This window comes from Astatotilapia calliptera, chromosome 7, assembly GCF_900246225.1.
Source record: "Astatotilapia calliptera chromosome 7, fAstCal1.2, whole genome shotgun sequence".
In the NCBI taxonomy this organism is placed as follows: Eukaryota; Metazoa; Chordata; class Actinopteri; order Cichliformes; family Cichlidae; genus Astatotilapia; species Astatotilapia calliptera.
Window position 1 is genome coordinate 54605624 of NC_039308.1, and position 18829 is coordinate 54624452.

At 39.6% G+C, this 18829-nt stretch overlaps 1 protein-coding gene across 7 annotated transcripts in view; it reads left to right on the forward strand.

The window, feature by feature from the left end:
* megf11 (multiple EGF-like-domains 11) overlaps window positions 1-18829 on the forward strand; it is a 79590-nt gene that overhangs the window by 31265 nt on the left and 29496 nt on the right. For all 7 annotated transcript variants that reach the window (XM_026175829.1, XM_026175836.1, XM_026175831.1 and 4 more), the window contains 3 exons: window positions 16934-17180; window positions 17321-17441; window positions 17837-17973. In XM_026175829.1, coding sequence (XP_026031614.1) covers window positions 16934-17180; window positions 17321-17441; window positions 17837-17973 — 505 coding nt within the window. The remainder of the gene's footprint in view (window positions 1-16933; window positions 17181-17320; window positions 17442-17836; window positions 17974-18829) is intronic.

Here is an 18829-nt window from a genome sequence, read left to right on the forward strand (position 1 = left end):
ACACACTTACATGTCTCTTATACTTTCTGTACATACAAGCCTCATTGGCCAAGCATGCAGATTGACTTTGCCAGCCTCTGAAGATTTTTTTGTACCATCCCATTAAGCAGGATTTATTATTCCCCAAGAGCTCACTGCTCCATTACTTTTGGGAGAATGCCTGACGTGTGTGTGTATGTGTGTGTGTAGGTGTGTGTGTGTGTGTGTGGTGGGGGTTAGGTATGTATCTTTGTATGTATGCGTGTGATAGATAGAATCTATTTATCTTATCTGTCTAGATCTGATGAGTGTGGAGGCCAATTGAGAACAGTGAACTCAACATTGTTCAGATAATCTGAAATTTGTGACATTGCGCATCAGCAGGCTGGAAGCAGCCATCTAAAGATGGGTACACTGTGGTCATAACGGAATGGATATGGTCGGAAAAAATACAGCAACAATACTCAGGCTGGCTGTGATGTTTAAATAATACTCAGTTGGTACTAAGAGACCCAAAGCGTGCCAGGAACATATTCCCCACACCATTATAACCAGCCTGAAGTTTTAAAACAAGGCAGGATGGATCCATAATGTCATGTTGTTTACACCAAATTCTCTCCCTAACATCTGAATGAGACATTGATAAAGGACATTTACCAGATTAGGCAACTTAATTGTTTTTTTCTAGCTGACAGGAGTGGCACCCAGTTGCTGTAACCCATCTGCTTCAAGGTTTGATGTGATGTACATCCATATGTCTGCTGCATACTGTGATTTTATATATATATATATATATATATATATATATATATATATATATATATATATATATATATATATATATATGAGAGGAGAGAGAGAGATGCATGTATGAATTCTTAGTATTTCACATATAAAAAGCAGGTGGATGTCATACTCATGGTGCATGGTGATGGTTAGGATGGTATAACATGAAGTTCCGAGGGTCATTATCACCCTCATGCTTGTCATTAGTCAGTAAGAGAGAAAGAGAGAGAGAGAGTTAAGGACTCCTGGAACACACCACCCAGCTCTGAGAGCCTGTATAGATGGCTTGATTTAATAAGGACATTAAAAAGCCTTATCTCCTGTCCTTAAGAGAAGGTCAGTGTGTCTAAAATAGCTGAAATGCTATGATAACAGTTTAGAGAGATAAGATATCTCCTGAATACTAATGCAGAACAAAGCAGCTTTAGGATCATGTTACAGCCTATAAGTCACCCTTATTTTTCTGGCCTAATGCGTTGTTTGTTTCAGTCATTTGAGTATTGGATACAGTTGCACATGGTGTCAAAATGCACTGTGGATCTGTGTTGTTAGGTCTCTACAGAATTGACAAAACTCCTCCCATCCATCGGTGTCATTATTTTTCTATTCTGACCAGTGGCTTCAAAAACCTGAGAAGGCCAGACTCCTCATGGTCTTAAAAAAATGTTTGTAGTCATTTGCCCCCCAGTAAGTATGTAGTAGTATCATCAGCCATGATGATTTGACTTCTAAAAGTCATGATGTCGTATTATTGTTTGAATATGCCTGTCAGCTGTTGTGAATGTAGCTCAAGTATGATTATTGTTAGTATGATTGCTTATGTTTTTGTGTTAGTAAGCTGAGAATTCTCCGTATTTACCCAATAAAGCAGCTAGAATCATGGAATGAATTTTTTTTTTTTTGCCATGATTTATTTGTGTTCATCTTTCCCATCTGTGTAGTAGAAATGTGCTTTCTGCTTTAATATCCCATGCTTCATTTTGTGACGCCTCAGACTGAGCTCTTGTGTCAGTCCCAGTACCCAGATAGTTATTCTTAGTACATATGCTAAATTTCACAAGATTTAATGGGGTTTATAAACATATATACTTCAGTGTTATTAAGTTGAAAGCACAAATAAAGGGTAAATTATCATATCCACACACATTCACATATATCTTCTGCCTTGTACCGCATATACAGATATCACATTTTATTAGCAAAGTATTAGTAATAGATGCCCCAATCACCTCTCAGGACCTTGGACTCATGATCATTATGATAAGAATAATAGCTTGAGGATCGCCACAGTCCTTTGGGTGCTGTGTTGCTGTGTCCTTGCCTTGCTTTGGGAGAGGGAACATATTAGTAGTCTTTCTCAGATGCTTTGGTGCACCTGCAATCTCCTGATGTTTAACCCTGGACTTCATTGGAGTGTTGCAGTGATTACAGGCCGTCCTGAGGGACATCGATTGTCCTGCTCCTCCTAGGCCAGCCCCACACAATGCTGACGAATGAACTCGTGGCCCTGCCAAGTCCAATTAACTGTCAGTGCCGCATCGACGAGCTCCTCCGTTTGTTGAGAGTGAAGAAAAACAAACTTTTAATCAAATTTGCCTCCGGGCCCTAGGGTATTTGGGGTTGTATTTTGCATTCCGCTGTGTTCTGCCTCGCCTGCAGCCGTGCTACCCTCTCAGAAGGTTATATTGCATGTTGTTTGTGTGAGATAGCAAATTTCCCTGGACCCTACTTTGGTACAAGCCCTATCTTTCTACTGTCTGTGATTGATGAATTAGCCAGTGGTAGCATCTTAAAATTATCCACCCGCAAACAAGGCTGACAAAAGAATAAAACTATTGTTTATATTTGGTGTGAGTTTACTGCAGCTTGTCGCAAGAATTTTTTTTTTTTGTGCGTGTGTGTGTGTGAGACAGTTCCTGAGTGCATGGCAGTGTCAGGAAAGTCTATAAGCACCTTGGACTAGTTGATCAATAAAAGCTGAGGTTACGATCTTGCAGAATTGTTTGTGCATTAACATCTCCACAAATACCCTCTGCTAATTCTACATCTCCACAAATACCCTCTGCTAATTCTACCAAGGTCGAGATAAACAACTCTACTCTTCTCTGATTAGAGTAATGCAGACATTAAAAGCCAAGAAATTCAATTAAATTGATGGCTGTTGCCACAAAGAAAAAAGGAAACAGACAAAACGCAAAGATATGCTATCACATAGCTAGGGCATACTAACTGGAACAAAGAGATGTAGCTTGGGATTTAACCACTGCCAAAAGGGCATCTGGATGATAAGGATCAAAGGAAATTTTAGAGGAAATGTAATCGTTACCCCACACAAGGATGTATTCATGATGATCCAATCTGTGTTCTGCAGACGCTCATCTAAAATTAGTCGTCAGTGCCACTAAAATTGTCTTTTTGCCCTGATTGGGTGAGCACACATCACCAACCAGTACAATGTTTAGAAAAAAAAAGCACACCTACCTATAGGAGTCCATCATGTCCTGTACTGCGCACTTCATTAAGACCTTTCAATTGAGTTTAGATGGATAAAAGACAGAAAATGCTGACTTACTGGTTCAGGCACCCGCATCCTCAAAGTGATGAGTCCCTCCTGAGAAATTAGATTAGCAAAGAAACTTGACACCATGTGATTTCACACTTTAAACATTCCCTTGTATTATAATTCTGGGACTCACTTCCATTTCAGGCACAGGCATACTGTAGTATGAATGACAAATTCGCCCTCTGCCACAGAACAAAAAGAGGGTTAAGGTCCATGGATCAATATCACTGTTCCTTCTGCTGACTCTTAAAGCTTTTGGGCAGATTTTTTCCCTTCTCTTGTGTCATTTGTTTATTCCTTAAAACTTTTAATCAAAACCTGACCGATGAGCAAATCTGTCTAGTTTTAGATATTTTTAAACTATGTTTCTTCTCTTATAATAAATGTCATGCGGGTGGTTTTATGCCCCATGCTGACCCTGCTCTTCCCAGATGGCTTAATTCATTTCTTTGCTGCTTCTTTAATGTACTACAGTATTTCTCTCCTGCTCTCTCTCTCTGCCACTCGCACACAGTACTCCCTAAGTTGCTGTTGTATACTTTTCTCTTCACTTTGACTTTGAGAATCGGGGAGAATAATTCATGGGCCAGCAAGTTTCAGAGACTGGGATAACAACGCTGCTTTCAGAGCCAGCAGTTCATTTGAGTTGAAATTCTGGATTTTCCTTTTTTTTCCCTGACAAATCTCCAAAGGGCCCATATTATCCTGGAGAGAAATAGGGGATGGAAATAGAAAGGAAAAACTCTTAATCTACAGTTTTTCTGTGTTAATCAAAGGCTCAAGATGTTTTCCTGTTTCTGTCCTTTCATATTTCAGGTATCCATCTACCCTGTGCCGCTACTCTTTTTACCTCATTGAGCATAATGCACTGCTCTGGTTTTTCAACCTCCTGTTTTCCGCATATTCAAATATTTCCCAAGATGCAGTGCTAATATAGTTTTAAATGCATGACTGTGCCACATTTTGCCCATTTTAGATGAATAGCAATGAAAAAAAAACAAACACTTTTCTGGGTTTCTCTCTTGGCTATTTATTTCATTCAATTAAAAAAAATTGACAAAGTTGTACATAAAAGTCTTTGCCTCATAACTTTCCTCATATAATATACGTCAGTGTGTCGGATTAACTGGTGGTCAGGCAGGTAGAAACTCCCTCCAAGATTGATGGCTACATGATGAGTATTTGCATAATGTGAGATCATTAAAAAGCAATTATCCTTGTGTTTCAATGTGCGAACGTGTTTCTGTATTGTTGGGATTCATTTGGTAGGTGGATAGGCGCACTGATTGACCGCCTTTAAGATGAATCATATTAAGTGTTTACAGTGGAGTGGGGCGGTGGGGGGATATTCATATGCCGTGACACCCGAGACACATAAAATCACGGCTTTGAGAGAACAACTAGCAAGTTTTGTTTGCTCACACTGTGTGGCGAGGAGTGGTTAAAAATGCAGAGACAACAGAAAATTTGCATTTACGCACCTCTCTGTGTTAGTCGATGAGTTCCGGTGCTGTTATTGCCGCGTGTCTCAAGCTTTAGGGAATTCAATAATCAGATTGACAGATGGACATTCACACTTTGACTTTTTTTTTTTAAACATTTTTTATGCCTGGTGTTTTCTTGACAGTATTAGCTTGGATACATGTAAACCTAGATGCTAATGCTGTCAAGGCTTAACACCTGTTTTCTCAGCTCAGGATGAAACTCGTTGCATTTTTATTTTATTTCCAGTTTAGCTTTAATCTGCTCAAACTGCATGGTTCCAGTTTCTCAAGTTTTCTGCACAATATTCATTTCTGGGTTCCTTTCCACACAGCACCACAAAGTCATATACGTGTCTAAATAAAAAGTATTAGCAGGACTTCCAAGTATTTAATGTTTCTTGTTTTTACTTCACAACAATGTGAACGAGACAATAAAACTGCAGAAAAATTATTTTGTCAGTAGGCTGGCTGTCTTCAAATCTTTCCAATTTAACACAATGCTTTTTCCCCCCTCTACATTTTAATTTAAGGTTCAGTGGAGTTAGTTGAAAAAAACAGAGTCTGTTCCTTTCTTTACTTAAGTGACACCGGATACTATTTGGCTAGAGGGCACTCTTAAGACGGTCCGTAATGAATATGAATGAATGGGGCTGGACTATAAAATAAATATACTCCCATGTCTAGACCAAACTGTTACATTTTGATTTCCGCTTTTACTAATGTAGTTTTAATTTTATATCAGGATTTAAATTAAACCTTACTAATATTTTTTATTTTGCATACACGGAATATAATATTCTGCTAGTGCTGATTGGTCAGCTGAGATTTCCCCAATCACTTTGTCAGGATACTCTCCAATAATGAGACCTGTTTTCAAAACACTTCAGCAAATCAAGTACGCTCCTGTGTATTCGCTTTAAAAAAAGCAAACTTAAATGTGCATATTAAAAGCTGCCTATGCCATCTGCAGGTGCTTTATTATTGGTTGCCCTGAGGTGTCTGCTGCTAGGAAACACTCAGCTGCAGCTCAGTTGATCTATAAAAAGTGACTCATATTACCCATAAATATTATCTTAACACCTTTTATTAAAAACATGCAAGATGAACTAAATACCCAGTATTAGGAGATTCAGCTCCATAAGGTCTATCCTGTAAGCACCCTCTATGAGTCGGGATCTACTGAGCATTTTTTAACCCGTGTGTAGTGAGACGGAAGTCTGAGGTTTCCCTTATGCTGTCAACTTGCCGTCAATCAAATCAGATCTAAAGTTGTGCTCACTGTCCAGATGAGGAAGATTAAACTCAATTTCTATTGCAGTTTTTGGTTATTTATGTTTAAGATTGCAGGTTTTGTTAAGTCTTAAAGCGAATTTTTCAGTGGCTTTAAGTAACCAATGTTACTAATGCTACTCTCTTATTCTTTGGTGTTTTTAAGAGATAAAAACACAACTGCTGCTGTCATTTTTCAAAAAATAGCAAAAGTAAGATATTTTTTCTTTCATCTTTTATGTATTTTTTATCCACCAAGTATGCTTAAGTAGTACATTAGTTTATGAATGAACCACTTGATACCATCTCAGATTGATACTGGACATAGTCATTGATTGCTGCTGATAAATAACTGTCAACAATCTTGATATTAGAATAACTACATAATTGTTGCCTAAAGTAACCCTGTCATGATTGTAGTGAGTTATAAGGAAGAGGTCATGCAAAACAAGCAGTTTGATGGTTACGTTCTTGAGAAGCTGTGATGGATATGTGTGGTTCATGTTTTTTCTGGCCTGAGCAGTGGCAGATTAGTAATGCAGAGAAATGAGCAGATTAATCAATAATTAAAACAATCATTATTATAACCTTGAAAGGTAAAACCAAAATGTGTTTTTTTTTCTTAAGCTTTATTTTTTCTTAAATTGCTTTTTTTGTTAATGTCTGTGTGCTAGTTTACAAAAGTAATACCGGCAATTTCATTGTATCTACTTAAGGGTAACTTTAAAGAAAATCTTTAAAATCTAAAATGATAATGAAATAAAAGTACGTATTTACTTAAAAAATATTGTTATATACCAGTCCCACTGGCATATAATGATACATAAAAATGCAGATACACTGTGCAATTAAAGCTTTTCTGGTGTGTGATATTGAATATACAGTGTAGTGGGGCTCCAAGGGGATTGCCATTAGAGCAGCAGCCTGCAGGATGCTGTGTTGTTTATATATTATGATATGCTGTGCTTGTGCTAATTTTTTGTTTGACAATGCAAAAAACAGAACCTGCTTTTATAACCTGCTATTTTCAGTAGAGCAGTCTGGTGTAGACATAGATAATTCATGTCATGTAGATTTTAAAACAACCTTGCAAAAAAAAAAAAGAATCTCTTTCAAGCGTGCACCTCCGATTGCTAAATCCACCTGTGATTGGCCGTGCCTCCTCTGAGCTTCTATATGCACAGTAATAACAAAGCAGACTCTATACACTGATATCTACAGAAGGTGATAATCTGTTAATCCACATAAAACCCACAGAACTCATACCGTAAACACAGGACTTCAACTAATTAGTGCCATGCACATAAATTCAACAGCTGCAGCTTTTCCTCTTTAGGACTCAATTTATTAAGACTACTTATGCAAATAAAGCCAGTCACAAATCTCTAATTGTGATACCAGGCACACAACAACCCCTTACACTGAAGCCATGTGTTTTAAAATGAGTGCAGAGCTGCAGTGAAAGTGCACCATATGGTTGAAAAGATAACAAAACATAATATGATTTTACCAATATAGCCAATTACACCAGAGGCAACAACAAGAAGGAGTGCCATGTAGTCAAACGTTGTCTTATCTTGAGATTTTTTCTTTAAAATGATTTCATGCTGACTGCTGAAGTAGCCGGAGGTAATATGTTTTGTTGCTTGAGCCTGCTATAGCAGAGAACTGAATGGAAGGTTGTGATATTTCACATTTGGTCAGATATTGAATTGTTAACACTACTATTTGGTGCCCACGTGTTAAATGTCTTCAAGGTCTCCTCTACACATGAGTCTCGACAGACGTGGATGTAAACTGCAGCATGACTGGTTGACAGAGCCACACAGCAACAACGTGGTAAACCAAGTTTTTCCACCAAGCAGGTTTTTTGACTTTTGAAGGTTAGCGGTTTGGAAGATCCTTTTAAGGTGTTCTCTTTAGTGGATTACTAATGTTTCTTTTGTGCAAACAAAGTTACCAATTTGCAGTGGGGGTGAGTTAGTAACTCCGATATTCTATTACAAGCAAAGACTGAGCTATATTTTTATTGAACTTAAATTACACAAATTTTAGGGTAAATGCAGAATCCTGCCACTGTATGAAACTACTGGATCCTAATTATAGGCGCATTAAGTAAATGCTTTCATCTTCCTGTAGTTTTATGTGTACAGGCTTAATCTGGAAAATAACTGTAAATCTGGTTTAGAAAGTAGTAACTTCACGTGGGAAATATATAGGTACAATGGTAGGGGTGGCTGTATTGGCATTATATGAATATACATCAGTCTCCACTCTCTTGATTGCGCACCCCTTCACATCGACTGCCGTTGCCCTATGGCAGATTCTACTTCATCCTAATTAGAATTAATAATTGAAAATAGGAAATCAATATGTGCAAATTAAGTCTGGTAACAGTTGGTATTGTCAGGTTGACATTGTTTTTTGGAGGGACCATGCCATTCCAGGTGACTGATTTACTGCTGTGTGTTATGTCTTTGAAGTGCTACAGTCGTGGCTTTATTTATACCCGGGTCACTGTGTATTGTTGTGCACTGTAGATAAATGCCCGCCTTTGCTCTGATTGCTTTTTTTTTTGTTGTTGTCCTGTGGCAAGAGAGCAAAGGGTTTGTTTTCTGCAGGACAGGGTGAAGGGTAAATTATTAATTGGAAGGAGCAGTGGGCTGTGTAACAATTTGCTGATCCAGAGGCTTTCATGAGCCATGTCAGGTTGTGTTGAACAAGTGACTGGTTTACTGCAATGAGGCAGAGCATCTCTCACAGGGCGCTTGCATTACTGCTCAACATGGGCAGCTTTATTAGAAACTGAGGGGCACTCTTTTTAGTAACGTTACTTTTAAGTGCTCGTTTGGAATAACACGTGAGATGACCTGGCCTTGTCGGTTTCAGTCAGCCACTGGCCCTGTTAACCTAGTTACAGCTGTGCTGCAGAGGAGCTGGCTGCAGTACTTCTATTGATCCATGTTAGCATCCTATAGAGTAGAACTCAGACAAATGATCAGATCCTCCTCAAGATAAAGAACAAGGCCAGACTTTTTAATCAGTAATGCATAGTCCTAAAAGAATTAAGCTATTCACTCATTAGTTTTGTGGCTCCAAGTAGGCAACAGTCAGGTCTTGTTAGTTCTTCTCCAGCTGCAAGGTGGTATCAGGAGGAAGTGTATGGTGCATTATAGTGAAATGTTTGAGCAGCAAACTCTGCTCATAGACCTTGTGTTGTTAGCTTGATTGTGTGCTGCTTTTCCCCCAAGGGAGATGCGAGCACACAGGGTCTCAGCTAAGATGAATTAGGGTAGGACAAAAGACACGCCCAACAGCAGAAGCCGCAGCATGCTGTTATTCCAGTTCAGCAAAACGGCGCCCATAACTATTGGCAGTTCCCTCTGTATATTTAGAAGTTCATTTGTCAAGCTCTCATGGATGTATCTAAACTTTTTACTTGTCGTGCCTGGGTTTTCTGGGGACTAATAAATAACAGCATAATGGGTGTCAGCAGAGCACGGAGGTGCCAGTAGGACCTGTCTTGTAGCGTATTGGCTGTTTTTACAGCCTCAGGTTTAACAAAGCTCAGAGACATTTATCACTCAGTGCAAATTTACCACTTTACACAACAATCATCACTTTCCCTGTAGACCCTGTCCCAGCCCTGTCTGCTTCTCACTCAGTTAGTCTGCATCAATGAGTCAGGGAGCTGTGATGAATAGTTGAGCGTGGCTTTTTTTTTTTAATAACTCATTTTGCAAATAGCTCATATTGATTGAAGAGCAGAGTATTACATATTCTCGTGTCAGCTAAATTGTAGGAACAATTGTTTCATTGTTCTTTTTTTTTTTTTAAATATATAATTTTAACATTTAAAATGTCTAAAGAAAGTCTGTCTCTTTATGCCATTTGTAAGTGGTGGCTTGTCTGCATTAATTCTGACCATGAGTATAATTTGAAAATTCAGATCTGTCAAGGAAAGAAGGGGAAAAAAAGAACAAAGCTAGTGGAACAAAGTGCGATCCAGACAATATGAAACTCAGAGGTGCATTCTGCTCATGAGGCAATGCAGGCGACTCATCAAGACAATGAGTCACACTGCTTTGCTTTGCTACAAGCTCTGCTCAAAAGTAAGCGTGGAGTAAAAGGCTCTCAGGCGCCAGAGCGTTTTCCCTTCTAATGTCTTTAGTTAAGTTATTCCTCAAGTGTCAACAGTGTGTGTTAATAATAGTTATGTGACAGTGAGTGACTCAGGCAGTGGGGAGTGAAGTCAGGCTGCCTGCCAAATATTCCAGTAGCAATAATGTGGCTTTTACAGTTTGAGTGGGCAAAGGAGAAAGCAACCGTCTGCACCATCCACCACCACTAGCCAGCATTTATACTATAATTGTAATTGAAGTTTGCTTTTCCCCTCCGTCGAGCTGAATAAATGATGTCTAAAACTTGGGCGCCATTTGAATGGTGAAAGATATTCTGTGTTTAAAGAGTTTGACTGAGGCCTTCATTTCGAATTTAGCTTGGAGAAGCTTATGGCAGCTTTCAGCGGCGCAGACTTCTCCTCGTCGAGAACAGTGACAAACATTTTGCTGTAAGTTGCCAAGTTCAGGAGAGCTCCTGAATGAAGTCGGCTGCTGAAAGCTGTTTGGTTTTAATCCTGTTTCAGCCAGCCTCTGATTATGCAGGCTCTTGAGCATACTTCAAAGCTCAGCACCACCATGATGGCTCTCTCAGCCTATTCTTTGGACATCACCTTCAGAAGTTTACTACCTGCTGGTAGCCCTTCATGATCTGTTTTGTTCCAGCAGAGGGGATTTTACTCAGCATCCTGGGATTGGACCTTTCCCTGTGTGTGAGGTTATCCACATTCTAACTGTTATACATTATGAGCTCTGAGAGCTCAGGCTGGATGGTGTATGTGTCCTCTGGTTAGACACAGTGACCCAGGCCAGACCAGCTAATGGTTTGGACTGCATCTTCTCTGGTTTCAGTCTGTGGGATTTGTTGCCTACAGACCAAAACCCACAGGAGTCCTCACCACCACACACAATTTAGCTGTTCTCTCTGGAAGCTGAAGCCTTCATGCTACATGCTACTTTCTTCTGCTATTTCTCTCTGTTTTTGCCCGCAGCTCATCATGAACTCTGACTCCTTAATCACAGTTAAATGCTGGCAGAGCTGGGGAGTGAAAGACTACTGGGTAAAGTTTCCGAACCTCCATGTAGGAGAGAGACAGCAAGATAATGGGCTTTGCTCTCAATGTGCCTCTAACTGGAAGCTAAAGGAGGTTTAAAACTTCAAATAGTAACATTTGTTGAGCTCCTAAGCACCAGAAAAGTCTGCAAATTAAGCACGGGATAGATTTTGGTTTATTCTGTTTCTCTCTGCCTCTCTGGTATTTATGCATTAATTTTTTTTTTTTAAATTGATATTATATTTTTAGTTGTGCATGTAAGAATGTAAAATGCCATCTCTACTAATGTGGCCAAGGTTTGAACTGAAACCAGAGGTTATGATGCCTCTAAGTTGTAGAGACACTGCCCATTTTTCTGCTGTGTCGAGGGAGCACTGTTGAGCAGAGGAAGCTCTGATGAGTGCTTATAGACTGCTAAACCAAGTTGCAGTTAAACTGCTCATCCATTACCACCACCGCCCGCACACCCCTCAAGTTTAATGTGCCAGGGTCGTTTGCGTGGCAGCAGCTCAACCTTCAGGGAGCTCATTCATGGCAGACTGGAGGCCAGGAGCAGATTAGATCAAATCAGTGAGAGCCCTGTAATGTAGTCTCTAGTCTGTCCAAACGCAAAAGCAATACTGCACTAGCCCAGTGTTTCGGGACCCCCTTCAGGGCAGACCTGTCCGTATCAGTGAAGGGCTGATCATCTTCCTGCTGTGTACCTGGAAAAGCAGGCTTCAGTGCCGACCATGAAACAGAGTTCATTAAGCTCCAATTTCGGTTGATCACAGCTCTGGCAAAGTGAGCATAGAAGGGGGGGGGCTCGGCATCTTTACATTTTCAGCTCAGGCTGTGTTGGTGTGCGAATCAATAGGGGAATATTCACCATCCTGGCTGCTGTGCTGTCCTGGATCTCAAGCTGGGCTTTTCTGTGAGGCAATACAGCTGCTGATGGAGAGATATAGTGCCATATCAGTCACTTAAATCATTACTAGGACCTCAAATGAACAATTACCTGGCTGGGACTGAAGGCAGCTTACTATCCCACCTCAGTGCTGATCGTTCTTCATTCACATTGTGATTGTTGATCACTAGTTGTTTCCTTGATTGCAGGTCCAATTGAGTTTTGTGGGGGTTTTTTTTAAACAGAACAATTCCCAGGAATGTGTGAATTACTTGTTTTACATCATACCCTCAGGTACTTCTTAGTAATGCCACTGAATTTAACACTGAGCCGCCATTGTCTCATACAGGTGTGGATCCAAATTAAACTTTTCTGTTATATTACTCCAAGTTCAGCACAATTAGTCAGCTTGTGCATTTAGCAAAATGTGAAAAATGAGTGCTCGCAAACGTTTACAACAGTTTGATAATTCGACTGTCTCAAGTACTTTATTTTTTTTTTCATTCTGACAGCTGGCTGCTGAAGTTCCACCTGAAAAGAGGCGTTAAAACCATTAAAGTATCAAACTGTTATATATGAAAAACGATTTGTTCCTCGTGTTAGTCTCTGAGTCCTCCTTCGCTCGTTCGTATAGTCACTGAAAGGTGTGAACAGCTTGCACACGTGCTTCTCTTTTTTTTTTCTTTTTTTTTGCAGATTAATTTCAGGGTGTTATTAAGATTTTTCTCTGTGATGGTTGTGATATGTCAACATCACATATATTCAGTCTCACGCTATACATTTTACCGCCATTTCATCGTAACAGAACTGTATTCGCACCTTTTTAATCGTTTTATTTGCTTGTTGGTAACGCAGAGCTGTCATCTGTCCACTACAAGGAATTTGAACCAAAACATTTAAAACCTGCAAATTTACATTTTTATATCAACACTGAGTCTAATGACTGCTTTTAGATGTGGTGAAATGATCTGCTTTTACATGTGGTGTTGCTGGAAGGATCAGCACCACCAAATTCATGCCTTTGTAGCTGCATGCAGAAATTTGCAGCAACTTCATCTTCAGTCACAGGTTGTCATGAGATCAGATGAGACAGGTCCTGACTACATGAGGTTGCCAGGTTCCCATGCTAAACGAGATCTTAAGTATTGTATTACAGGACAGATTAAACTGCTGAGACCATAAACTCAATAGGAAAATGTTGGTGTTGAAGCCGGTCCCAGCTGTTATAGCGGGAGATGCAGGATACACCTTGCACAGTTCATCAGTCCCTTGCAGGGCTAACACATTCACACATTCATACTCACACCTACCAATTAAACTGACATGCATGCTTTCAGACTGTGGGAGAAAACCAGAGTAATCAGAGAGAACCCACTCAAAGGCCCCAGCTACATTTGTTGGATTCAAACCCAGGACCTCCTTGTTGTGAGGCAACACTGCTAACCACCTCTGAAAATGCTTTGAGGGATAATAAGTGGAGCCAGTAGTGAGGTCATAGGCAATTTTCTCAACCACCGGGATCACCCCCTGCTGGCCATTTTAAAGAATACAGGTTTAATGCACTTGTGTGAAGGGTCCGTTTTTCGAACCGGTAGGTTAAGGTGCCCTGACACACACAAAGAAGAAGATATTGTGGTGACTGTTTGTTTTATGATGTCGCTCTTCCCCTTGCATGCAGCTTTAAAAGTAGCAACTGCAACATATAAATTATGCCCACATCCTTGGCACCATTACTGTAAGATGAAGATGATGTTAGAAAACATTTAAAATTTTCATCCGCAGAGCTGTAAAGTTGGATTTTGGTATTTTCTAGAATGATAGAAAATGTTAAAAAGCTGAAGTTTCAGCCGTGTTCAGTATTAAACATAAAGTTATGAAATGTTCACAATTGATAAAGGTTGAAAGGTTTTCTGAATGCTAGTGTAGCAACATAGGAAATATCAAATAGAAAAAAATCATATTAAAATGTGAGGTATCCTGGGTAAAGACCTTAATATACTTACTTACTTTTAGAGAGATGGTTGGTCAGGATGTCTTTTGGGGAAGTAATTAACAATAATGAAGCTTTCTTTCACTTGTTTTCTTTTGTATTGACTCATACAGACACGAGATATAAATGTTGTTGTACATTGTTGCTACCTTATAATAGGACAAGCACAAGCATATATGGGTAGTTTTTGAGAGTATGAAACAGGAGATAAGTGAACTGTCTCATTTTGATTTCTAATCAGATCTTTTCATTGGGGAGTCCACACGTTCTTCCTGTCTCTCTGTGTCCGTTTTTCTTAGCAATTGCTTGACAGCGTTAGCTCTGTGGAGGGCCTTTTGTCTGTTTTTTGCTCAAGGCATCCTCATAAAAGTACCTGCTCTCATATAATCCTGAGCAAGAGTGAAAAAAAAAAAAATAATTGGAAAGACCAAAACCAGCAATTTCTTGTTATACCTCTCAACTCTGTGGTATTGAGCCACAAGGTAATTTATTCCCACTGAAGATCTAAACTGTGCCGTGATTTTATAATTTAGGGTTTTTTTTTAAAGCAAACATCTTACCAAGCAGGAAAATTCTATGTTGTTGTTGCTGGCTACAACAGGAAGATGGTAAACATATTGGATCAGTCCATAAACCGCAGTGCCAGTGTACTGGTTTTGGTAACGAAGGAACACCACGGGCAATGTTCCCTCTAAGCTGCGCGTGTGCGCAATTGCGCACTGCTGCACGCTCTCTGCGCACAGAAAATCTGTGTTGTGCACAAAAAAAAAAAGAAAATCTAACCTGAATTGAAATTAAAATAAATACGTTAACAATTCTGTTTTGCAGTGTTAGTCAGTAAGTGACTGGCTGCTCCAGTATGGGATTAGAACGATGTCACCTTATCCCATAGTCCAGCCAATGATGAGATTCACATTCGTATATATACGCAGCTAATCAACGTCGTCCACAGGCTATGACAGCATCCTTATGCGCCGACACCGGTGTTTTAGCTAGCAAAGCGGCATGGCTGATGTGGAGTGAAGTCACGTTAATGACAACGTGTAGAACCATTGGAGATGTGAGCAGGACAGACGGAACAATTGACGGAAAAAGTGTGGACTTTATACCAGTTTTTAAATTGTGTTGATAGGCCACGTAAAACCAGTGTTATGATTAAAAAAAAAAAAAAAAAAAAAAAAAAAAAAATATATATATATATATATATATATATATATATACATATATATATATATATATATATATATATATATATATACATATATATATGTGCAAGGTTTGTTTTTTTTCCTATTGTTGTTTATATTTACTGCGGAAACGCTCGAAAGCGCTCTCTGCCTGTGAGCAAAAACAGCCCCCCTCCCGACCCCCGCCGCCTTTCCTATTGGTGGAAAAATGTACCATGTCGACCAATCAAAAAATGATATGGCAACATGGCATTTAGTTGTTTGGGAAGGGGGGAGTTTTAGGAGTGATGGCGGTGTTTTGAGACGTGAGAGATTTGCGTTGTTTAGCGCAAATCTTGTGTAGTTAGTGTGTAGTGTAGTCAATAGTGTTGTTGTGTGTGTGTCAGAACAATGAGGCGACAACTGAATGTTACAGGTGTTACGGCAGTGATACATCTCCTGTTGTCAGGCCTGCAGGTATCAGGCTGTTGTTCTCCTTTATCTCATAGTGGACAGAAATGATTTGTTGGAGCGGCACAAATAATTTGTGTGGCATCAGATTTGATGCAGAACAGCTGATTGTTCTGTAAATAGTTTGAAATGTTTATTTAAAAAACCGCCCTGGCTGCATTTTTAGGTAAACAGCTGCAAGAAACTTTGTTGTTTGCAAAACTCGGTTATTTTTTTGAAGAAGTAACTATATAATTAATTGCCCAACATTGGTCATTATATGCTGTATTTTGCAGACAGGACTCTCTCCCAGACCACAGACTCATACTTATAATACAAGTCAGAGCTTTATTTAAAAAAAAAAAAAATTAAAAAAAGAAAGTTGTGTTTTCAAAATTGGAGTTCAAATTATTTTTACTTCCAATAGTGTTAACGTACTGCACAGGTCATGAACAAGATTTTTTTTTAAATTTTCATTGTAAGTGGGCTAAAGCAGTTAATTAAAAGTAGTCTAACATAAATGCTGTAATTTGATTATTTTAATAAACCGTGTAACTTGGATGGATTCGATGCTGCCGTGACCACAGTGCACACGTCTGCTGTTGCTCACAGTGGTCGAAGGGACCGCTCAGGGAGTTTGTGTGTTCGCTCAGACACATGAAAAATTAGAGGGAACATTGACCACGGGTACCAGTGTGCTTTATTGATGTGTTTTTAATCGAGGTCTGTGGCCCACAGGAAGAATATCAGCCTTTTGGTACACAGATAGTATTTTAATAATATGTTCAATTAATTGAGTGAATAGATTACATCCAGCAATTTGTTTGCTGTTACATGTTCAAAAGATAAAAAAAATACACAGATTAAAGCTTTAGATTTTGAATTTGTTGAACTGATGAAAATTAATATTGGAGACATAGAGATAGATTTGCAAGCAGTCTGAGACAGCGCTTCCAAATCATACCATTATAATAAAGAGTAATTCATTGGGAGGAAGATTTCCCCTGATCATTTATTATTAATGATGAACTTTTATGGTTATTCCAAACAATCATTAATGAGTCACTTTATTATTTATTGTGTTTTTATGTGACCGTTATGATTTTCAGTGTTCGCGAGTGTATTCTGATGCATAGTCTCCTCTTTTTTTCTGGTGTGCTTGATGCCACTTGTCTCTGTGCCTGCAGGCTGCGAGAGTGACTTCTGGGGACCTCACTGCAGCAATCGGTGCCAGTGCCAAAATGGGGCTAAGTGTAACCCCATCACAGGTGCCTGTGTCTGCACTGATGGGTACCAGGGATGGCGTTGTGAGGAGCCCTGTGAGCATGGTTATTACGGCAAGGCGTGCCAGTTACCATGCCAATGTCTCAATGGTGCCACCTGCAACCACGAGACAGGAGAGTGCATCTGTGCACCAGGCTACACAGGGGCTTTGTGAGTACCACTATCATATTTACTCTTTTGGCACATTTTATGTAGCAATGTGAGTGTGTATATCCAATTTCTTGCTGATGCAAAGAACTGCAGGCAAAGACAGGTTACTTATCTGATACTTTTGACTTGTGTGCTGACAGCTGTGGGGAGCGCTGCCCCTCCGGTAGTCATGGGCCTCAGTGTGAACAGCGCTGCCCCTGTCAGAACGGAGGAACGTGCCACCACATCACAGGAGATTGTTCCTGCCCTGCTGGGTGGACGGTAGGTCACAAAAGCAAAAGCAAAGGCCCGAGGGGAGAAAATACTTGAACGCTGTTGTAAGTTTAGGGGGGAAAAAGTACAATAAATGAGAATGCTGTGTCTCTGCTCCCTGGAAGGAGAAAAAAAAATAGAATTTGTAGTGTGGAGTCTGACTACTGTGAACTTTCCATGTGAAAATTAACTCTGCATTGACCTTTCTGAAGATAATATGTGAAAATATCTTCCACAGTAAAGTGTACAGTTTTGAACTTACTTCTTGAATGTAATGCTTTCAGTTGCCTTCTAAAAAAAAAGAAAGAAGAAAAAGTAAACACATCTGCAGACACATAGAAGGACATTAACGATAGGTCTGAACTGTCCAAACTTCAATCAAGTCTGTTGGCTTGTTTTCACAGGGTTCAGTGTGTGCCCAGCCCTGCCCTCTTGGCAAGTACGGCATCAACTGCAGCAAAGACTGTTCCTGTCGTAACGGTGGAATGTGCGACCACATCACGGGGCAGTGCCAATGTGCAGCCGGCTTCAGTGGACGCAGGTATGCAGGTGACACGTCCGGCTGACAAACAGACCGCTCAGTTATTATTCAAAACGGCTTTTTCTGAAGTTCTATCAGCAAACTTTTGTGCTCCTACTTAAAATAGGTCATACAAAGGGATGATTTATTGATATTAGTATTTAATGCAAAAGAATGGTTTCATGCAGTTCCGCATTTAACAGTCACTCATTGACCCATTCTCTTTGTTGACTTCTAAATGAGGCACAAACCTGGCTGTTCTTTAAAAAGATAAAGGAAATCCTAGCATATTCTTATACTCGAGAGAAATAAGCATTTATAAATGCCCATTAGTCCATTTGAAGGTAGATTGGAAGCTTTTAATAGGGGCGTTGTATGTTTAATTAATCTTGTACTTCATGCTGGCCAGCAAGGTTTCATGTCTTCAGCCTTCATCCTCATCCACTCCCAGCCTATCCATTGATCTCACCATGAGCTACATGCTGTTTGGAGTCTGCTCATTAATTATAAGTAATGGGCTTATATTAAGGTCTCATTGAAATCCACAGATCTTTTTAGTTCCTCGTGCCTGCCAGAGCAGCCCAGAGCAGCCTGGGTTTATTAGTTCAGCTAAAGCAATTGTCTCTTGGATGGAAACACTTCCTTTACAAGACCTTTTCCTTTACTTTATTATTTTGCAAAATTGCCCTCATTCATTTTGTCAGTGGCAGGTGAATTAAACTGCCAGGAATAATCTAAGATTGTGTTACCCCCCACCCACGTGTGTCTAGTATAATAATACCATTGTCCTCTGATAAAACTAAAGCTAGGGTAATTTAAACATGAAACATAACTTGGCCATTTTATGTTGTAATTGAGCTATTTGTAAAAGCTTTGT